Source organism: Microchirus variegatus, assembly GCF_963457635.1.
Source record: "Microchirus variegatus genome assembly, chromosome: 1".
NCBI classification, from domain to species: domain Eukaryota; kingdom Metazoa; phylum Chordata; class Actinopteri; order Pleuronectiformes; family Soleidae; genus Microchirus; species Microchirus variegatus.
The window spans coordinates 17,364,715-17,389,277 of NC_139802.1; the positions used below are offsets into that span (position 1 = coordinate 17,364,715).

General features: G+C 40.3%; 1 protein-coding gene across 2 annotated transcripts in view; it reads right to left on the reverse strand.

Moving 5' to 3' along the window:
• The window catches only part of grik2 (glutamate receptor, ionotropic, kainate 2), a gene marked incomplete at both ends in the record, with an annotated part of 185,142 nt that overhangs the window by 120,259 nt on the left and 40,320 nt on the right, over positions 1-24,563 (reverse strand). For both annotated transcript variants that reach the window (XM_083900835.1, XM_083900836.1), the window contains 2 exons: positions 1,448-1,705; positions 2,672-2,839. In XM_083900835.1, the coding sequence (XP_083756961.1) occupies positions 1,448-1,705; positions 2,672-2,839 (426 nt within the window). The remainder of the gene's footprint in view (positions 1-1,447; positions 1,706-2,671; positions 2,840-24,563) is intronic.

Below are 24,563 nucleotides of genomic sequence, written 5' to 3' on the forward strand. Positions count from 1 at the left end.
CATGCTGGGCAATGAAAATGAAAAGTAAATCCAGGACAATTTTCAGACACGATTTCCCAAACACTACCCATGTATTCTTATTTGTTTTTTCTATGTTATCCTTGTAATTAGTTTGGACACCTTGCTGTTACCATCACTCCAGAATAGCTCCATCTAATTTCAACCAAGTCAGACACATAATCAGTAACATTGAGGTGTGTATGTCGATGCCTTTGAATAGAGAACTTGTCACACAAAATGTAATATTTTCTGCAGATGTACTAAATAACTAAAATCTATCCAAATCTATTTGCATGCAAACAAAGCTAAAGTTTTTTTTCTTTTTTTTTTTAATAATAATTCACTATCGAACTCACAATCAAATGGTGCCAAATTGCGTTAAATAACCTCATTAACTGAGTTTGCCCTCTACATTACTGCCAGTTTACACCACAATAAATGAACTCCTTCCTATTGATACTTTGTTTATGGGCAAGCAATTTTAATCTCCAGTGGAAAGACTGTTAATGTGCAAGTAATGAAGAACACATTATAGAGAGCCATGGAACACAAATGGAATGAATTACCATCATAGTACACAATAATTGCATGTACTTTCAGCAAAACGTTAAGGATTTTAAAATTAAATTCAGGTTTTAAGTACATGTTTATATGTGTCAGCCCTGTGAAAGACTGAAGACCTTTCTTCCACTCAGCGCGTGTTAATGAAGCCTCCAGTCGATGGTGATGATGCTCAAGAGAAAAAACAAATAGTGCATGAATTACGCACTTTGTAGTGCAACGTGCTTGTTTGCTTGTTTGTCGAGCAAATGTAATTAGCAGGATTCTTCTGGCCTGAATAATGAACACAGTGAACTTACACTATTTTAATCAAATGTGCAATGGTCCCAGTGTATCTGTTGGGTGCAGCTCTGGGAAGCCTGTCAGCCTGTCTTCAGGCTGGCACACACACTGACCTCTGGCATATGGTACATGTACCCAGCCTGCTGGCTTATTTGTCGCCTGGTGACCTGGACTGCAATAATAGCAAGGTTCGAACAAGGTCTCAGTCCCTGGCAACAAGAATATCGTGTCTACTGCAGCACAACACAAACTCTATCGCTTTTTAATGAAGTATGGAACATTTATAAATGGAAAAATATTCAGCTGTACCTAGGCAAAAATAGTTCCACTTCTGCTCAGGTCAAAGATAGGTCATGTATAAAAGAGAAATTAAAAATCTGAATTGTTATGTTGATTCACCACTTTTATTTGTAATGATTGATAATGATTTAGAATATTTGGTCACCAACTAACTTTGTGGTTCCGGTTTGTGATCAAATATCTAGCTTAGGGTGCCATGCAACAGGTCTTGTTCTTGCTGCTATTATGGCCAATTATGTATTTTCTCTAGTTTTCAGTTCAGTCTTACACACAATGAAGGTATTTTATGATGATGATGACTTACCTGTGCTGTCATCATAAACCACAGTGACCGTCTTCCACTTGAAGAAGTGGACCAGGTCGAGAATGGCCCGGCTGAGGGAGGAAAAGTCAGGGTAGAGGCTGACGTAGAAGACATCCCTGTTGTCTGATACTTGGTGTTTCCACTTGGTCTGGATGTGTGGCACCCCCAACGCATTACAAATGGACTGGACCGCATTTGCAGAGGAACTGTGAGAGGGGCCGAAGATTGCTGCCACCCCCAAAGAAAGCTGGTCACAGGCTAAAGACAGAAAACATAACATTTGTAAATAATAGCCATATGTCTGGTGAAATGTTGTAGATGTTTTACTGTCAACAAAGCCAGTGCAACAACACAAATTGATCCTCGGTCAAGCCAAATTTTATTGTATTTATTTTTACACCATGGTATTGCACAGTTGTTGAGAAATGACCAAAAAGACATAATTGAAATAAGCTTTATGAAATGAAAGAAATTAATTGTCCTGCAAAGAACCCTGACCGTAACACAATTCAGCAGTGTAATGAACTAATACTGGAGCTGGAACTTATCAGCCACCATCAGTGATGCTCACTAATTCCCTACTCTTGGGGCTAAATGGCACATATTTACTGAGTGATGACACAACCAATATTTCATTCTATTTGCACAATATAAAGCAAAAAAGTGGAATTGAAGTCACACAAGATGCATCACATTTTGTGACCATGTTGTTAAGCTGCCTTCTTGGCCAGGTTACTCTATTTATTTATTTATTTTATCTCAATGATGCTTTTACCCAGTTAAATAAAGGAAACATGGAATATATTTGTTTGCCTCTGTTTAATGAACTTATTTGATACGGGAGAGCTGCCTAAATCAGTGAGACAGAATATAATGGCACATAATTGATAAGAGACTTGAAATGTCAGTCCGATGCACACAGCAAACTGCTCGATCATAGCACATTATAAGCCATCTCTGGGAGCCAAACAGGTCCTTGAATAACTGCAGCTGAGTCATTACCTGGAACCAATCAATTCTCTCTGTTTACATTTGAAGTGCTCAGCCATTCCTCCCTCGCTTGATTACAATTGTCACAATCTAAGCCACTGCAGCTCGCAAATCCTCACACAGGAAAAATACATTTGCAATGCAAAGTGACTCTGGCATATGTGCACATACAAATACACAGCATGCAAGACAATGAAAACACCTGAGGCAGATGTGCCTTACAAACATAAATACCTTTCCTGGAGGCCTCAAAGCTGTCATAGATGTTTATCCTTTGGATGTCGTAGGTGAGCGTGGTGTTTGGCAGTAGGGTTCTGTTCCTGTTGATTGTGTTTAAAGCAAATTTAAAGGCTAGTTCCTCAGCACCTGATGGCCCACTTTCAATGGATTCAAATATCCCTCCTGTCAAAGAGAGAGAAAGAGATACAGTGAGAGACGGGGATTAGTGACATATCAACTGTTTAATACACAGACGTTTGTATTAAACTTGTAAGTATTTGTAACTCACTTCGAGCAGAGTAGCTAATTAGGACGGAAACAGTCTTATGTAAAAGGTTTGACGAAAAAAACAATGAAATAACTTGCTGAATAAAAACACTCCTTTGTTTCTTTAGAAATGGAAAATGGAAATGGTTTGTATCGACATAGCCCTTTTCTAGTCACGATGACCACTAAAAGTGCTGAATACTACACCTTTTACACACCTCCAATTCAAAACAGAGCAAAGGGGTATACCTCTAATATAAGGTTTACGAGTAAACTATCACCATCATGTTTCTGGTTGTCTAGAACAGTGGTTCCCAAAATGTTTCTCCTTGAAGACTCCCTTGCTAATAATAAAAAAAAACTAATCCATCCAACTTGAAATCCTGAAAAATGGGTTGTGAATCATGGGTCTAGAATAAAATAGCAAGATAAATGATTGTGATGGTTTATCCCAAGTCCTGATAACCTCAGTTCAAAGAAATCTGAACTGCTCCTTTAAAGCCTCGATCAGTAACCACCAAATTCCCCGCATGAAGAAATGCGCCTTGAAGACCTCAGTACTTGCACTTGTGTACATGTACTCAACACCAGTGACTGACAGCTCAGCTGTCATATTAATTTACTTCCTCATCAAGCGCTTATTAAAAGACAATCAATCTGATAACAATCAGAAATAATGGTCTGTTGAGCAATTAATCTTGTGTTCAGCGTGTGTACATTTAGGTGAGCACAGACTACCATCTTATTGTGCTGTTGGAGGGAAGGACGGACAAAAGTATGCATTAAAGCATTAAATACGAACACTGGGCTGTGTGAGTAGGTGCTGTAGCAGCAGCTGAACTTAACCAAACGGCTGAAACACAATTCATGATCTGCATCTGTGACATTAGAAAAGAAAACATATACACACATTTTCTGAATCACTTTCTACTCAACACTCTTTCATGCTTTCCCTCTGCTGCTAGATCGAAGATGTTCCACATAAGGGAGATGCACCACTGTCAATGGATTTTATTGATCCATTGAGCGCTCTACTGAGTAAAACATCATTTAAGGTAAATTCTGATAAAGTGAAGGATGTTTATTGAGGTTTGGGTTAATACACTGAAGGCTTACCTTCTGTTCAAATGTCCTAAATACTTTTAGAGAGACTTGTTTGGATAATGTTTTTATGGACAACAGAGAGCCATCTCTGGTATGATCACAAAGTGACATTTCAAGTTTTATGGAATGCTTAATTGTGTGGCCAATGCACTCAAAAGCATAGAGGTTTACTCCGACCATACTGCTATGCAAAGAGGCAGCACGAACATCCATTTGCAGCCATTTTACGACATGAACTTTGGACTATGGTCAATGGCTCTCAAATTTGCTATAGCCTTCAGGTTATGGATTTAAATGATGAACTTTTAAAAGTTCAGTGATTTTGTTGCAAAAAATGTTTGTGCTATAGAGCCTGGGCAAATAAAAAAAAATGACAGGCAATTATTTATTTACTTCAACATTTTCTACCTCAGTTCCTTGTGCTTATAATGATTAGACCCTGAGAGTTTAATGTCTATCCAAGCTTTGGAGGGACTCCAACTTCCAACACTGTGTGCAGAAAACTGCATATGCTCAAGGCTGTAACTGAGCAAGCTTTAATATCCTGACACTGTATATCAATGACCCATTAGCCTCATGATAGGAAAAGCAACCGGATCCAGGGAGAATTCAATTACAATAATGTGTCCAGTATGAAGCACTGTGATGCATTTTCTTCAGAAAGCCTGGGGAGTGTGTTTAAAAGTGCAGCCTTCCAAAGCTACAGCCCTCCAGTGAATACTTCTGACAGCAAGTAGATGAATGGACAGAGAGGAAGCCTGGAGAGTAGGTGGTGGGGGAGGGTCGGGGTTCCGAGATCAATGTTCTCTGATTGGCTGGCGAATCAATCAGCGAAGCCCTTGTGGAGCACGGGAGAGCAATGGCAAAGGATTTAAGTGTTTTATTTAGGTTAGCCCTATGGCCTGGCACTGTCGGCCCAGTGTCAGTCAGGCAAAGTCCGGACTTCTTGCTTTATTTACTCCATCTACCGGCACTTGAGTGTAGGACCCTCCTCTAGTCTAGACATAATCCATACACACTACTGCACAAGGACTACAGGCCCTTTCTGTCAGACACAATTACCACAAGAACCTGATTCTGATCAATGGTTCCTTACAGTGTTCTCGCCAGTGGACTCTTTAAATGTGGTATTTTATATAAGGGCAATTATTTAGTCGGTGAGCGGGATCTTCAAGCAAATACCAAGACCTCTGACAGCAGCAATACTACTGTCAAGAAGTTTCTTCTTTCATTAGTATTCATCTCATGGGAGAGCCCTATTTTGCATGTCATAATGAGTTTGAATGAATTAATAAGCATCAGTTAAGCAGGATGTACTATAATTGGAAAGCTGAGTGTTTGGAATGGCTCCGTTCATACACGAGAAAGTTGCTCCCCTGCTGAGAATCTGTGCTTCTCCACTGAAGGAAATCTAGCCTGTAAATATGAAAATGAACAGTGAATTTATGAATTAGGAAGGTGACTGTCAAACTAGATAAGTTTGAAAATGAATACCCATAAAGTCTAATGAGGATATTGCTACTTTGCATGGACAGAGATATGAAAGTGAAGCAGAGAAGGGAGATGGGCACAGAAGGAAAGACAAAATAAATCCTCCAGTTCACTTGTCACCTCGATAAAAGAAAGTGGGTCTTTAAACTGCACAACAGCGCCAAGTGTGTAAGTCCGCCTTACACTTAAACCTTAAGCCCTCATCAGGGTGACAGACAGATTTCATGGAACAAAAGACCACCGTATTGGCATAGTTTAAAATAGAGTGCCTTGGAGTTCATCTATGACAGTGTTTCAACTCACAGTACATTAGCATCTAATGGCAAGTGTGCAGGTATGCACACTACAACAAAATAAAAACCAAGATCCCACTATAGGTCCAACACACCAGACCTTTAAAAAAAAGTTTTGTGGCCTTAATACATTCTTATACAGACTTAACACATTGCAATACTGCCATCACCTGTGCGTCTGAGACTTTTGTAGTTGGTAAATCTCACCTCAAGTAGTGGGCTGGACCCTTATCTGCAGGTGTGATCGGCTGAGGACGTGGTGTCATTTGGCTTCCACTTGATCCATAATTGGTTAAAGCTAAAATACACAGCGGAAGGAGGAGAGTCTCCCTCTCGAGACCATGTTGGCAAAGAAATGTGTAAATCCAACTGGCTCTGCACTAAAGACATTTACTCAATCATTGCCCTGTCAAACAGATGGGAGGTTGAACTACGCTTGTTCAAAGAGGCGGTACTCCTGGTTCCTGGGGGCATACAAATGCCCTATTTAGGTCTTTTTAACAGAACAAACTGGAGTGTTTTCCTGACTGACACATTTTTCATCCTACCAGTCAGTCAAAATGATAGCACTTCCTTCAATTCTAAGTCCAACTATTTATTTTCGAAAAGAAAATATTTCTCATTCTACAAAATGTCAAAGCAGACGGATGATGAGGTTATAAAAATCCATTATCTACATACAATTCTGTGTCATTAATGAGCACTTTAAAAGAGTATTAATTATGTACTCTCACACATGTATACGCGAGATATAAACCCTCTAAGCAAGCAGTCCTTTAAAAGTAAACTGCCTCTACAAGAGCCAGGGAGAAATCCATCAGGACTTCATCAATCTGATCAAATGACAGTGGACACACAGTGGCCACAGCACTCTCGGCCATCACCAACAGGCCAAGTATCCAAGCATTAAACATAAACAATCAAAATGTTGCCTCAGGGATTGATCAGAGAGAGTACTTAAGCGATAAGCCACTTAGGGTTGAGCATCTCAGCAATTCTGAAGAGGCTAAGAGGTGTTGTTAGGCATGAGGCCAGGTGGAGGAAAACATTCTTGGCTGCTTAATAATCACTATAAACTACAGCCCACGAGTAAATTATGCCTGTTATAAAACGCATATGACTGTACACTGGTAACCAAATGGACACAAGTGATCAAACAGCTCACTCCATTAGTCAAAAACAAGGTGAAACAAGCTTTGTTTTTTTTGTAGAATTTGATAAAGTATTATATGTGGCTGAAGTGTCATCAACAGCTTTTTTACATTACCCACAAACCAGGTTTATTGTGTGAGCAGATAACCTACTTTTGTCTATGTGCTGTTCCCAGCTAATTTTTACTGCAAGCCATGCAGTTTTTGTTTTTTTTTACAAAAAAAACTAAGGGTGATATGAAGTGATAATGAATACACTTCACATACACACAACACAACCAGAGACAAGAATCTGCTGCAAGTAGCACATATGACCAAAAACCCAGATGGGACACATCTTTTGACATGGAATTTTCACTAATATCACTAATAAGTTGACAACTCCATTAACTTCAAAAGGGCCTTGTGTATTGGTCAGGTTCATGACTACGTTTACCCTGGAAAAGGTGATTAAGTTGTTTTCCTTGAGTTTTCTCAGCCACCATGTATTTGTGTTTATGAGTGATTGACTAGATAGATTCAAAGACCAATCACAGATGTGATCACTTGAGAACCTGTGGTTATGAATGTGGTTATAGATTTAGCAACAAAACATCAACATCCTCTACATAAAACAAAGGGACACAGCAGTGGCAATGAAGGTGACATAACATTGTGTGTCCTCATCATAGAGGCCTCAGAATACATTGTGGTGTAAAATGGTTGATCTCAAGCTGGTGTGTTGCTTGGAAGATGTCAGGCTGTCACTCATTCTGTCACTTTCCATCACAGACCCCTTCATTTTGCCCCAAACGTGTAAAACTATGTCACGATTGTGATACGATGTGTTATATAACACATTTGTTACCAAGATCTGATCACATAATACTGTGTAATTGTGTGGTAACTGACCTAACTTTAATGTGAAGATTAAAAATGGAAAGATATATTTTTTTTCTTTTTCTACCAATCAACATTTTTAATGGAATTCTACTAAAGATCAAATATTCTCAAATACAAAATAGTACTGAGACCATTTGCCGGGGAAAATTGTGGTTCATACACATTCAGTTTGCTTTAATATCCCATAAATATTCCAACATTTGTGGATAACCACTTCTGAGCACAATTCAAACAGACTGAAATTAATGGGACTGCTCTGAATATCAAGCTCACACTACATCGCAAAGACAACATGTCAACCCAATCCTAGTGTAAGAAGTATATGTATATATATATATATATATATATATACTTATAGCCATATCTTTGAAAAGGCTACAGACTGGCCTTTCCTCATCGTCTCAGCAGGTCATGGCAACCACGAGGCATCATCGATCTCGATTTGTTCTGTCTCATGCGCAAAAAAAGACAGAAATTAATAGTAAATCCTGCTTCAGCTCATTATTTCTGTTTAGCGAAAATTATTTATGACGAAAAAAATGTTGCCTTCCCGCAGCCTATCCTCAGCCTTCAGTCTGCCTCTGCTGTTGACAGTTTGATGGTGATCAGTGTCAGGATATGAACGCGGCAGAACAGGAAGTGTAGCATGACGAGCTCCGAGAGCATGTTCCATCTTTATCACAGCTGACACTCTGCTGCAGTGGACAGGGTTTGTAGGGGGGGGAGGAGACCAGATGGATGCATGCGGCAGAAATGTGGGGTGTATGAATGTGAAAAGAATACAGCAATGTCGGGCACAATAGTGTAAAAAGGGGGGTAGTAATTTTGAGAAGAAAAAAGGATGTGTGGTTATACAAGCTCTGAATGACAGAGCACAAATGGATAGAAGATTCTGGTTAAATAGCACTTTGTCTGCCTTTAGCCAAGCAGCTGCACTGCACATGAGGGCCACTTAAGACCTCACTGTACTCTGAACAGAGTGCAACACCATCTGCTGTACATAGGTGAGACAGTAATCATGGTGTGTGTACATCTATCTCAAACTTCTTATTACAATTCTCACAACTCAAGTTAAGCACCGTGTGTGTCATCATATCCATATGCCATGTGACCCATAGACTATAAAGACAAGAAAGGTTTAAATTGCTAAGAGAAGATGGTACATACAGAGAGAGCAAACACCTTTTCAGATGCAGAGGAGTGTTCACTTGGCTGTAGTTGCCAATTACTGGATATATGGATCCTATATGGATCGTCTGAAGAGTTAGATCTAACTTTTACCTTCCTCTCAAGTGCTGCTTTCTTTAGACACGTCCTCATAAGACCAAACCCCATGGTCTTATTGTCCTGCCTTTGTCTTGTGTGATGTACTGTTTAGAGACTGACTTGATTTATTTTAAAGGCACTAATGACAAGGTTGGATTACAAACTGCGATGTCTTCTTAGACTTGCCCCAGGTCAGACAGGTGATCATCGTCCTGCCAAAGTCAACACATTTAACCCTGACTGATAAATAATGGCAGGGTCTTTTACAACCCGTATCAAAGAAAGACCAAGGCAGAGTTCCAGCACTGTGAAGGACTATGGCATCATGAGGCTGCTGACAAACTAAGACATAAAGAAACAGTGTCTCAGTCAGGCTTTAAGTGACAAGTCAGAGAACCAACAGTGGGAAACTTCCCTGTACAGCCAGAGGGGCTTTTTATTATACTTTATATGTCTTTAAAACGCATATAATATACATGATACTGTATACATACTTTGGTTCCACCTTCCTCCTTCCATGACTTGGTTTAAGGATGAGTAGGGAAGGAAATTAGGGAAAATCTCATTTAATATTTTGGTCCTAAAATTGGACAGTATTGTGAGCTTTAAGGCAGACACCTCCAAGCCATGGACTTTGGTTCTGTTGAAGGTTTCTTCATATCAACAGAAAGTTTTCTTCTCTATACTGTCACCAAATGTTTGCTCGTGTGTCTCCAATTATCAACGTTCTTTGAGATAATTCACAGTTTGTGGTGAATAAAAATGTTGTTCTCAGGTTGGAATAAACAGAATTGTACAAATCATATTATGCTCATTGTAATTTGCTTCATGGAAAGGTGTCATTCCTTTTCACTTATGTTTTTGTGCAAAGCTAGAAGGTTCTTTTTTTTTTTTTAAGACGATCTAGAGCACAAAGCTTTGTATACCTTAGGGAGCCGCCTGCAGCACTTTGTGTAAGGTCTAAAAGGAAGACACCTTCACACAGCAAACCCCATGAAAATTGCAACAAAGTTGTTGTATTTATTCTATCACTTGCCCTTTATTCAGCTCTCACCTACTTCTGTTACCTTTTCCCTTTACCTTGTTTTTCATCTTTCCACTCCTCTTTCCACAACCACTCATCCATATCTGTCCTATTTTTATCCAACATCATGCAAACACAGATTACTGCGAGAGATACAAGTATGTAAAATGTAGTTTTCCTCTCTTTCTCATAATAGAAAATCTTAGGAATGCTCCACTCTGCACTTTCACAAATGTCAGAGCTTCCCAGCCATTGTCAAGCATTCGCAGAGATACAAAATGTCAGCCTCTCTCCTCAGTCACAGCCTTTGTGAACTACTCACATCTGGAAATGTCAATGAGCAAAACCACAATAGGAGGGAGCATATTCTTGGATGGAACAAGGCACAGCGAACTCCAATCCACTACAAAGATGTACTGTAGGGCACTGCTGAGACTTGGTCAGCCAACACCGAGAAACTCATCCATTCTGTTGCGACAAACCTGTGACCCTTATCAAAACCTATGCAAGGTAAAAGTCAAAGCCATTTATATAGCAAATGAATGAGGAAATAGATAAAGCACAATAAGTGATATGCTACAATCAATACAACTGAATTTATTGGGTCACAGTGAACAAAGGAGACATTGGATTCATCTCCCCTCAGAAACATTGTAAATCAAGTTCCAAGATGGACTTCAAGGCTCCCATTACAAATAATAACAATAAAAAAAACTGTTTTTATTTGCTGAAATTGCAACTGTTTCAATGAGGTTATTGTAGCTGGAGTTCAATGTTAAATCCATGTAAGCATTTATTTCAGTTATCATATTCCCTTCAAGCTTTTATGAGATTGTTGTTGATACGAATAACTGTCACATCTCGTTAGCAGGAAGAATGATTACAAAATGAATGCAGCACTAATATGAAGAGTCGTTGCAACAGGGTAGGGTAACACAAGCAGTTGCCCACAGACAACTCGTACAGCCACAGTGAACTGTAAAGAACAACGCAACATCAAAATACCACCTAAATGGGGGCCCGGTGCCCGCTAGTAGTCTGCATTTGCGGTCAATATAAGTTGGGGGGATGCAACAATTCAAAGACAGCGTTTCTCTTTGCCGAGGCCCCTGAGAGACCCTAGAAACTCTGATAATGTGATGTAATGTATGTAATGTAAAGGGTTGATGTCACAACAAATCTGCCCTTGCAGAACAGGATGTTACTAGTGTCTTCAATCTTACTTTAAGAGTAGTTATTCTATCCCTCCATTGTATCATGTTTCAATACTGGAGCTTCATGCTTTGGGCCATTTTTTTTAACACACAGTCAGAGGGCAAAGCTTTTCTCCACTTTAAAATGCAACCTCCTTCATATAGACAGTTGACTAATTCCCTGTGTGCCGCTTTCAGCCCATCACTCAGGAAGAAGAAACAGATTGCTAATAGCACAGAGACTAAATCGTATTATTTCTTCCTCTTTTATCTCTCCCTCTGTGGATCTATTTGCTTAACAATGGTAACAATCCCTGCAGCTTAACTCACCCAGGCTTGGACCAATACTCTGAACAGCATGTTTGCTCCCGTTCTTTCTAATGAGTGCCTTTGGTTTTGAACTTAGCTGAGGCATATTGATTTTCCGTGCTCAAACGACTGTGTGATATTATCTTGAATGAGGGGGAAAAAATGAAGGAGATGAGGGCCGAGGGCACATTTCTCCTGAGGCAATTTTCTCCTGGCGCTCCAGCGTGCTGCCCCATGACCCCTCCATTGTGATGTAATCCCAGTCCGTTTAAAGGATCAGCCAGGTCTCCGACGAGATATGAACTCGTCTCAACAGACTCATTGATTTAGCAGAAGAGGAAACATCAGCCAGTGATTGTGCGTGTACACAAACAAAACCGTCCTTCCCTGTCCATGACTCAGATTAATTAAGGTATACAATTCCTGATGGCTCTGTGGCAGAACTGTCTATAAAACCGTCCAGACATAATGGGATCAATAGTGGATCTTTAATGCCATGAATAGGGGTTCTTCAGGTCACAAGAGTCTCAGATCTCACATGCCCTTAGTGTCATCCCTCCAGTCCTTTCTGCTGACTTCAATTTACATGTTCTTCGTTGCATTACAGATGATTTAAGCAGCAGATTTAAAGGTGCCATTCGCCACTTGTTCATTCCAATATACTTACTTTTAATGGTCAACAAAAATGTGGTGTTTACAGTATCTGTCAATATGCTGCTGAGCACAGTCCTACTCAAGGTACACGGCAAAAGTGAAATGTCAATCTTGTGTAACCCCTACTGAAAAATCCATCCACACTCTTAGAAATAAGGGTTCCAAAAGGGTCCTTCTACAAGGGCTGAGGTTCTACCTGGAATCATTTGCTTCTGAAAAATCCTTTCCCGAAGAAAGGATTTTTCAAGGGTTCTTCTTGGTAAAACTAATGGTTCCAGTAAGAACCATTTTGATCCAAAGAACCCTTTTAAACCCCTTTCGTGAATAAAGGGTTTTCAAAGGGTTCTTGGTGGAACTCTCCAAAAAGTGTTTCACCAAGAACCTCTATAAACCTTTATAAAAAGGTTCTACCTGGAACCAAAAAGGGTTCTCCTATGAGGACACCCCAAGAACATATGGTTCTACTTAGCACTTTCATTTCTAAGAGTGGACAAGATCAAGCCAGCATTTATTAGGGCCAGCTCTTTACATGCACTCAGTTTATCCTGTCATCAGTACAGCTCCGAGAAGCTACAAGGACAGCTGTCAGACTCTCTTACAGTCTGGGTAAACACTTACAAAAAGAGTAGCACAAACACATGAGTGCTATGTCAAATGTAAAAACGTTTTTCTTTTTATTGTTTTTTTTTTGTTACTTTGGCCAAATGGAAAACATCCATTGTACACAAAGTTAAAGCCATAATTCAAACTATTACGTCCTTAAAGATTTCCTGTCTTGGTTTGTTAACTGCTACTTTGAAGCCAAGTTTTCCAGCAGTTTTTCCAACACCATCTCTCTTTTCTTTTCTTTTTTCAAAGAAATGAAGGTTTGTCTGGGACAAAGCTCATGAATTAATAAAGACAGAACACAGTGTGGTCAGAATATACAACTGTCTGCATGATTTCAAAGGAAAGAATGTAAATCTATCACCCATATATTCATGTTCTAATACCTTCAGTGACTCCAGTTCCCAAATTATTTGGCTGGACATAGACAGTAAAAAGTGGGAGAAGCCAGTTCCCTGTACACCACAAAAAGGAAGTCCCCTTTTGTGTATCATCCAGTGAATAATTCTACATAGATTTATTTGTTTTCCAATGAGCCAAAACCTATTTGTTGTTAAAATTATTATTTATTTATTTTAAAACATGGGGGGAAAGTAGAACTGAACCATACATAGCACTTTCATATGACACAGCATGACTTTTCATTATCTGCGTCCTCTATGAGATGGAGGAAGGCTACACAACAAGTTTTACAGATAATGAGAAAACAAAATGGAGAGCAAATCAAATGTACAGAAATTGTATTTGCTGCAGGGAGAAAACAGTGCTGTCAAGTGTGCACTGAATTATAACCTCAAGACGAGATAATTCAGATTGTGGGGGAGCCCGGCGTGGCACACTGATAACACAGAGAATGGGATGCCAGGCTTTTTAAACAGATATCCTCACAGCTACATCTTTCATCTACAGTTGCACTCACCACCGCATTACAACTATATTCAGCAAGGATGTGTGTGTGTGTGTGTGCGTGCGTGCGTGCCTGCGTGCGTGTATTTGAATTTGTTATCTGTTTAGGACCTTTTCAGGCATGAACCAGTACCAAAACCTGGTCCAAATGAAACTCATTTGAAGCTGGTGTTCATAATAAAATATATGTTAAATATGAAGATGCTTCAAAATGTTTTTCACCTCACTCAGAACCCAAGGGCTTATCACCCATTGGGGCATAAAGGTGTACTGTAATACTTCATGATGATATGTTTGTCATTATGTCTTTGGTAAAAATAAAATTCATCAGTTGGACATAAAGATTGCACTGACAGAAGCTGACCTGCCACTGTCTGATTTTTTTATCGTGTCCCTTATTCCCAGTTTTTAAACTGGACCATGTACCACATATTGCAGAGGCATTGCAGTTATATCAGTTGGCAAACACGCGTCTTCTCTTGTTTGAGCAAATCCATCACATCACAGAGACAGATATATGTCTGAGAGCACACATCAGTACTTCAACAGAAAGATTAGCCCATTGGTGTCTGAAAAGGCCTGTGTTCAGGGCTAGAAGTCAGTGTCTTTCGACAAGAAGGAATTGACTGGCCTGTTGTGTTTATTGAACTGAGGATCTTATCAGTTATTGGACAGTCTCTCTTAACCCCGACACCTCTGAGCATCTGCCATGTGCACATATCGTTTATCCCACTGTTGTGCACGTCTTCACTAAGCACCAGCACAATGAAATCATCATGTTTCAGTGCACTTCCCATTAAGTGAGCAGCTCTCTTTGCTCCTCAGATGCCTCGCCTTTATAGTCTCAGTTTCCCCTGTAATGAAATCACACCGCAGACTCAAGGTCACACCTCGGTCGGCTTCTTGGAATTTTTACCGATTGACTATCAAAGGCAGAGGGCAAGCTGACTGCTCATCTACTACATTCCAACAGGTTCTCTGGGAATTGGGGAGACAGGACTAAAGGCTGATGGATAGATGATGGATGCAGTGGAAAGATAAAACTTTTGATCTTTCACTGGAAACCAAGCAGAGCAAGACTTTACAAAACGCTCCATTTTCCGATCTGTTACTGTTGTGGCTAAAGTTGGTTTTATGCATAAGAAAAGAAAGGAAAAGCTACAAATAAAATGACTAAATGAATAATACTACAATGTATAAATAATGTCTAATTACCAGTGTGGTACAATGTACATTGCTCTATGAAAACAATATCTAGAATGTCTGTTTACAGTTTAATTAGCACATTTAATCACCATTTTATTTCATAATGTTATGAATATACTCTTAATTGTTTCAATTGTTAAACAGAAATCATGACTGAGGCAAAGTTGTGCAGAGTCCCAAATGCTTTTACAGCCACCACCTTCATAAACAGTATATAGATCAGCTCCATGTGTTTCCTCACTCGGACACCAGAAAATACTGTTTTTCTGAGAGGACGATAAAATTCTCATTTCATTGGCTCAGTGAACAGTTTTTAAGCAGGTTGCTGGGCAGCACGGTGCACGAACAGCTCTTCTACCTGCACACAATACAATCTACAGGTGATTTGATTCAGTCCTGTAGCCATGCCATTATTCACACCACTCTTATCTCCACCTTTCCTCTCTCTCTCTCTGCTGGCTCTTTATTTTCCTCCACTCCCACTTCGCTCCTTTGGAGATCAACGGTTGGCTGCATTGCGTGCATAGAGGGGAAAGGGGGGAGGCGTGCATGTATGTAAGTATGAGTCATGCCATCCATTTTGTCCAAATAACACATAAAGAGACATTCCAAACTGAATCACAGCAGGTGGAAAACAGCTCTCCCTCTGGGCAGGCTAAGGCCGTGTTATGACAAGCAAACAAAATCCCAGCTTTCCCTGGATGAATCAGGAGTCACCTCCAGTCACGCACATACACCGAAATACCCTCCCCTCCATCTCTGACATCTCCTTCTTGGCTCTTCCTCTCCTGACACCTCCAACCCTTTTACCCCCCCTTCATTTCCACCATCTCTCTGTCGCTGTCAAATTCCACATTTCATCTTTCCATTTCCATCTCCAAAACACAGCTCCAAAGAGAGGAGAAAAAGTGGAAAAAGTTGAGTGGCGTATAGAGAGGGATGTGGTGTGTATGTATGTGTCCTAAAGGAAAGAGAGAGTAAAGCCATCAGATTGTGCTTCAGGCGTAAATATGCTGAGATAATGGCTTTCATTTGGAGATATTGTGATGAGACCCTTGAAGCGAAAATCCTCTCAGAATGTCTGGATGATTTACTGCTCCCTTCTCATCACCCTGCCACCAGATCACACTGTCCTTATAGCCACAAGAACACTGGACCCTCTGCCTTTAAATAACACTAACAAGGAGACGAGCAGAGAAAAGCTGTTCCTGCACAGCCTGTAGATTCCACACAGTGGTACAGTCACGCTCAGACAAAAGGCATAAAAAAGCCCATGAAATGAAAATTTAATCAGCAATTAAAGGTAATTTTGTGCGTGTGTGTAAGGCTAAAGCATGAAAAGTGTCTGCCTTGAGTTGAAGCTGCGTCCTAAAATCCAAAAAGGCAGAGATAAGTGGCAACATAAATACTTTGTAAATATTCATAAAGGCTTTTAAAAGTGGGTAATCACTTTCCCTTGAATGCATAATGCACTGTAGCTATTTGTTTCAAACATTACCATACATTTGAGGGGACTACCATTGCTGGCTGCAGTAAGATGGGACACAGAGGCAGATGCAATGAAACGGAGGAAAATGTGTGCACCTGTTTTGGTGTTTGACGTTGTTTATTTCCAGGAGGCAATAATGATGATGATGGTGGTGGTTCAGGGAGTATTTACTAGTCACATTATGGTGGTAATTCACCAAGAGTCGCACAGACAAAAAACACAACAGTAGTGTCTGTGGAAATATATGCGATGTTTATCACACTCAGGTGAATCAGTATTGAAGTCATTATGGTTGCAAAGAGTCCACACAAAATTCTGTTAATTTTCAGTTAATTTTAGTTAACTAAAATTAACTAAAATAATTTCTACATATATATATATATACATAGAGAGAGAGATACTTTAGAGTCTACACTATAATTATATAATTATGTATAATGGACACTGTCTAATAGGATTATACTGTTTGTATTTTACAATTAGTGTGGCAGCGATAAAAGGATGATTGCATAGAACCCTCTGTTATAGCATTGTATTTTCATTTCTGTTTAGTGCGGTCGCACAAACAACCACAAAACTACACCTTCTTGTTTCCTCAGCCACACACAGACAAAGGGAAACAAAGGGAAAGACTTTGGTTCTTTTAAAAGTTGGACGGGTGCAGTGTCTGCTTTAAATGTGCCTGTGGGGAGTGATTTTATTAATTACTTGTTTATGTATGCATTTCACAGCGCAAAATTAGGATATTTCTTAACATACGTGACATACAGTTAAACTGTTGCTTGCAGTGGCACAGATTCTAGCACAACAAGTAAGACCCCCACCAATCATTGCTCATGACACTGCGCAAGTTCATAGGTCATCAGGGAGGCGGGGCAAGGAGTTATCAGCAGTACCTCCACTATTTCTTGCCAGGATTCTTGTTTTCCAGAAATGAAAACTGCTTGTGCATATTGTTGTCGTCTATGTCATATCCAGTTAGCTAATTATTTGCCGGTAACGACATCAATCATTTGCATAAAAGCATTTAGTTTCACCTGACCGTAGGAGAGGGGCACAAAAATACACAGTCCCCCCCCTCTCAAAGATGCCACAATGAAGCAGCTGATGACATGATGATCCTCCCACACAATGCAGCACACTCCGGAAAGTGCGACGCCGACCCAGGACCAGCTCTACCTCCCACATGAGCGACCAACAACAACACCTGCTGGGGTCCAACACTGCATTCCCACTCAAACTCCGCACAAGCGCCCACCACCACTGCTTTCCATTACACCCACCACATTATAACATCCCCCACTTTCATTTACGCACTTCATGTGCAGCAGTGAGTGAAAGCAGAAACATTTTTGTCACAAACGCACACTTCCCCCGAATGAAGCACGAGCAAAGCCGTGGCGACACATAGCAAGGTGTGAATGTTATATTGCTAGAGGTGGGAAGACGGTGTGGCTATTTCTCACTTTCTCTGTGAGATATAGATGCCAGAAATGGAGAAATGTGAGGTGAATGGAGCTTTAATATCTACAGGTAGTGTAATCAGTGCCAACCAAGCCTGTAGGGAGAAAAGATGCAGGGGGAATTATTGTGGGAGCAGGTACATTCAGGAGAGATTACCAGGTTACAGGAGAAGGTGGTTTAACAATGGAGCGATACAGAGCATAGGTACAGCGACACCAGCTGAATAAAGGCTCCACACAAAGAGAGCAGACAGGAGCCAGACACCCCCCTCTTTAATCCTCTCACACTGCAGGTCAGTTCCCAACACTTGCATTGCCTGTATAGCCCTCAACAATGTTGTTGTGTGGGCAATATACAAAAAAAGGTAATAATAATTAGTTTTGTAGCAATATAACCAAACTCCTACTGGGCAAAAGCTGTTAGGTGCATTCAGGCATGCAAAACTACAGTACATGACTATGAAACACAGAGCAATTTCAGCACCAGGATGTAAATCCCTATTGGACAAATTTAAACAGCTAACATCTGGCTTTTGTCAGAATTGGGTATCCAACAATTACTCTTGGGTCAAATGATACAGAATTGAATCAGCTCTGTCTCCAATAAGAAAACTAGAGCGTGAATACAACACCTAAGCCCGTTGTGTAACCCAGTCAGTCTGGCCAAAATTCAGACAAACACTTTTGATAATGTACTAAGATTTGGGTCAGGTTTGACTGGGTTAGCCTAAGTACAATTTAAGTGCTACTGCTGCCCTGTGCCAGTGTTGCTGCTCATGCATTAAGCCCCAACACCACCATCCCAGCATCCACCAGCAGGCTCCACGGGGGGATTTAGGATGTTTGCTCATTATCCCCCGATGTTTCAATGTAACATATACGTGGGGAGCTTTTAAGTCAGAGCCTGGACACTAAGCAGAACCAAACAAACAGTCTCACATTCACACGTGAGTTGTCTGACTGAACTATCACTTATGATTAGGAATAATATTTGACATGGGAATGAAGGCTCGTTGCATAATTGCATCTGCTTTCAGTGCAGACAAAAGCAAGATGTGAGAGGGTGTTTTTAAACTGATCCAAACAATTTCATTATTGGTTTCACTTGACAGAGTGAGAAAAGCATTTTTTTTTTATTCTTTAGGTGTGATATTCCTTGACCTAATCACGAGGTACAGACAGAAAGAGAGCAAGAAAGCTTTTAGGTGACAAAGAGGTTCCCGTGGGATATGGCTAAGACATATGTAGGACAGAGGAAAGATTATAAATAGAGGTGGTAAAAATAATCAACAGAAGAAATTTGTGATACAACACAGACAAGACTGCAGCTCTTTGTTCTTGTCGAGTTTCACAGTCCCTTTAGCAGTGGAACAGGCATGTTACTTTCATTTTTGACAGAATACAACAGAGAGAAGGGGGAAGAAAACAAAGAGCATGTAGTGAGGAGAAGGAGGAGGAAAGAAATAGTGAAGGCTGAGTGAAGAATGTAATTGTGCTCAATACTTAATATCCAAGAAAAACATGCATGTCTAAGTGGTTTTCACCACTGGGGGTTTGTGAAATGCTGAGGTTTCTGCTTCTCTTCGCCTCTTTGCTTGGTAAATCAGATACAAGTTACACACAATAAACAGGAACATAAAAGAAGACAATTGGACATGGTTTAGTAATGAAGTTTGAAGAAGCGAAACACACTTTTGCCTCATTGGACACACTTTCTAGAAATCCCCAAGCAGTTTCTTCCTCAGACTTTCACGTCTCAACATCCTTCCTTCTAACCATTATCTCCTAGCTTTTCCTGTGAGAGCCCCAAAGATACACTATAGGGCCAAATGGGATTATGTAATCCCACTACAGTATTTTGTGTCCTCTTTGCAGCCTAACCCCAGGGGAACATGACTGAAAAACCTCTAGAGGGAGGCATCCTTATAACACAGTCATTTGTTTAGATATAAAGGAGAAGGCAAGACCTGGGAGGTTTTGCCACTGAATGGTTGATGATAGGGAAGCAGCATGGAGTCACCACTGTGGCAACCCATCATCTTTACCGTTTTTGTAGAAACATCCCAGGCTTACGCTTAAAATATGAAAAAAAAAAAAAAAGAATCAAATAAATTAAGACAAAACAGGTTTCAGGTACTTGCCTACATCTCAAAGGACCTTCAGTGGGTGATTTATTGGGTGCAAAGAGAACTCTTACAAAGTCTTTGAGAAAAGTCTACTTCCATAATGTGAATGAATGCTTTTCTGAAGATTTTAGTCCCAAATGTTATTGTGGCAATTCTCAAATGCAGCATGATGCCCTTTTTTATAAATTATGAGCCCATTTATCTATCCAGTCCTTCCTTTGGAGGTTGGAGCCGATCTGAACTGACATTGGGTGAGAGGAAGTTTAAACCATGCCCACTCATATCCACACATCTGGTCAATTATAACTTTATCTCAATTTATATATCTATGTACGCTGGGAGGAAGCTGGAGTGATCCATGCACACATGGGTAGAATATGCTACTTCCACACAGAAATCTTAAATGGGAAGACTCTAGTTGAAAAGAGATGTGAACCCAGAACCTTCTTGTGATGCAACAGACCAAACCACCTCACCACCACTCTCTTTTTCTCTCCACTGATGCCTAGTGCTTGCTCATTGTGTGAATTGTTGGGTTTGTCCGCTCTGCATGATGTTGTCCATGTACAATGCCTTGAAATAATGTGTTATGATTTGGCGCTGCACATATAAAATTGAATTTAATTAAATTTAATTCTGCCGTAATTATGGTACCATTTAGAGTAGAATAAGCAGCACTTATCATCTTGGGAGTGGACACTGTGATTGAAAGATAGTACTGTCTCTAACCCTAACCCCACAGACCAAAATACTAAACACAAGGCTGGAAAAATGCAAACCAATGAGGGAATGGTATCTGTTTTAACAAAAAGTAAGACTGAAAATTCTCTGAAATAGTTTTTGAATAACAAAGGTCTCCTCTGCATAATTGTGCTTTAATTCAATACTTAATATTTTAATTGTACCCTTAGCAGGGTAGGTTGCGCCTAACACATCCCAAAGCAGTGTTAAAACCAACACATCCACGTTACTCTCATCACCGCCATACAATAGCTATAAGCAAAATTAATTATTTAGTTAACGCTAAAGTTAAGGTAGCAGATTTGCATTTCATCAATACTTTGAGCAATTATTTGTCGTCTTTATTTAACATAAGGGAAACACATGCATTGTGATTTCCCTGCTTTGGTAGTTGCAGCTTTTAAGCCGTAGGGTTTACTCGGATGCAGTATCATCAAAAACATTAGGAGCTTATAATAATTCAGGAAGTAATTACAGGCTCAACCATCTCATTATCAATTCTACTTTCTTCCCCGTTCACCAGCCGGAGGAACTGCAAGTTTGAAAACAAAACATTAACAAGGCGAGCCTGCAAATAAAGTCTGCACTTTCTTCTGCCAGAAAAATACGCAAGGACGCCTGTGTGTGCGTGTGCTTAAAGCTCAGAGCACTACAAACACGAGCTCATTCCATTTAAATAAACAAATGCAATATATATTTAACCCCTGTCCATTAACCTCATTTGCTGAAGCTGTGCAGATATATAAAAAGTTTTTTTTTCTTCCCCATATTAAAATAGCCTATATAATTATCTTACCTCCAAAGTGTTATCATCATCAGATACAGTGAGGTTAAGCAATAATGATATCGTTATCTGTATATGATTTTCTTTAATAGCAATATAACAAGTTCAGGATAATACTTAAGGATAATATGTATCCATTTACACTCTTAGAAATAAGGGTCCCAAAAGGGTCCTTCTATAAGGGCCACATTATACTTCTCCGACTGCGTAATGCGTTATCCGTCTGCGTCACCACGTAGACCACTCGAGCATTTATACTTCTGCGTCGTGGTGACGGATAGGCGCTGCAATTTCCCGCCCGATCAGTAGGGGTCGCTGCGCAAGGTTGTTGTGCTTTTGGCTACAGTGAGCAATGGCGTCCGAGGGAGAAAGACTGTTGTTGTTGAAACAGCGGCCGTTTGTCACTTTTCTGTGTCCCGGAACGCAGTTTTAAGAAATTGGCCATTTAGAGTCTAAACATGTGCTGTGTTTGTTAAGATATGACGTATTTATAGTTTGGCAGCGACGAAGTCGGCGGTGTTTAGCTCCGCCTTCTGTGGACGCTCGCTGCTCACTGTGAGCCGGCACAGAGCAGCTTCGCTCGGCCTGTCCTGAGGACCAATCGCAGCTCTTGCCGTCTCCGTTGTCCCTTGACGGAGTGACGGACACTCAAAAAATATTCCGTGCACCCGGAGACGACGCAGAGGCTCTTCGACAGGTTCTGCGTCGACGCAGAGGACTCTGCGTAGCCTACGCAGAGCACTTTACGCAGGAGTATAAATTGGGCTTAAGGGCTGAGGTTTTACCTGGAACCATTTGCTTCTGAAAAACCCTTTCCCCGAAGAAAGGTTTTTTCAAGGGTTCTTGGTAACACTAATAAGTAACACCAGTAAGAACCATTTTGATCCAGAGAACCCTTCAAAACCCCTTTCCTGAATAAAGGGTTTTAAAAGGGTTTTTGGTGGAACCCTCCAAAAGGGTTAAAAAAAAGGGTTCTCCTATGAGGACAAGCTGAAGAACCTTATATGGTTCTTCTTAGCACTTTTATTTCTAAGAGTGTACAAAACAGTTGATACTAATAATTTGAGTGAGAATTTGTTTTGAAAGTGTTTATTAACTAATTATTTTTCTGCCCATAATAACAACCACAATAAACAACCTACTAGTTTATTCACCTGTCAGTCAGGATCATCTAGCTTTCATTGAAACATGTTCAAGATGAAATGAAATAGATATGGTAGCATCTCCAGTAACAGTAAGACTAAACAGGAGCAAACCTATATACTACTATAGCCATTTTCAAAACAAATGTGCACATTTGTCTCAGTTAGAGGCTTTCACAGCAGGAAGAGGATCCCAAGCAGGGGATGGTGATCCTGCTGCTGAGTTCTCACGTAGGCTTACTCAGATATGTGGCCAGGGAGCTGTCAGGAGAAGTTCAGGAGCAATGTTTGTGGACATCTGCATTCTCACATCTCGCAATCCTTCAGGACAATTACTGTAAAATGTATGGACTTCAACAAATGTGACCGCACTGTTCCATCGGTCAGAGCTCGTCCTTTCACCGAGCTGCCGTCCCCCTCGTCCTCCCTCCTCCTCCTTCACACACGCTGGCATCTCCTATAGACCTTTCACCCTAGCAACCACTCGTCATCCTAATTACATCTCTCTGCCACACAGAGATGCAGTAAATTCTTTACTACAAAATATTTGCTGAAAAAATGGGTACTGAAGCAACCACAGACAATGCCAAATATCAAATATATCGCAGCAGACTTTAAGTCTTTCTGCTAAATAATTAGTAGCCACTGATTATTACGTTGTATGTGTTTTGTGAGTTTAACCTTTGATCTCAAAACATGTATTTTATTTAAAGCTTGGGGAGAATGATTGAAGCTGCCCATTGCTTACTGACATTTAGTGCCTGTGTTTGTGTGTTTGTTGATCTGAAATGCATTTGATTACTTCCTCCGGATCTGTATCCAGCAGCAGTTCACACAGGCTATGGTTTATTTTAGGAAACGGGCTATATGAGCCACTGAGAAACTTTCATGAGCAGCCTCGCAGCAGCTATAGTAGCCACGCAGAGAAACACATCTCAGCTTTCTTATCTCATTAGACAGCAGCTGCAATATGCATTCACGGTGTGGTGCCTCCATGTGGCAGTCCACCATGATATCACCCAGTGGTTTTTAAGAACTGTTGTTTAGATGGACTAACATGTTAGGGTTAGCAAGGGAATTATCCCACAATTATGACAATGTCATAACTATTTACTGCCAAACTTCTCAAAATATAAATAAACAATACCTTTTAGAAGATACAGATTCCCCCCAGATTATAAATGCATCATAACAAATCTATTGGAGGAGTGCATTTATAAAACCGGCAACTGATTTAGAGTCAGTTGTTTTGTATTAGGTACACCTTGATATACAGTAAGTAATGTGTAATACAACATAGTCTCGTAATAAATTCTCCCTCACGGAGATTACACTGTCCACTTTTTGGTGAAGTTGTCTCAGCAAAGTGTTGATTCAACAGCTCTGTCTGCTCACTGTGGTACACTTTTACTTGATCTCTTATTTGCAGAACACCAAATCAGTCTCAGTGTGTCATTTGTGGTATTAAACAGATGATAGATAACTCCTGTGGGCATTTGCGCCAGCCAGCTGGCAATGTCAGCTCTTTCATACAGATTTACACAGCAAATGCAGACTGTTGAGTTGTGAGCCTTTTAGCATCCTATAGTTACTCACCATGTCACCAACTCACAGCAATGCAGCAATACAACTCAGCCTGAGTCTCCATTCAGTAAATGTGTTGTGATTTAAGAGGCTTTAAGGGTGTGATTTTGTGTGGGACAGAAGAACTGGGAGCACATTATATCATTCCACTCACTGACTGAATCCATAAAATCCTAATTTGTTCCAAGATGAAGACACCTGAGACAGGTACTGTAACTACTGGGCA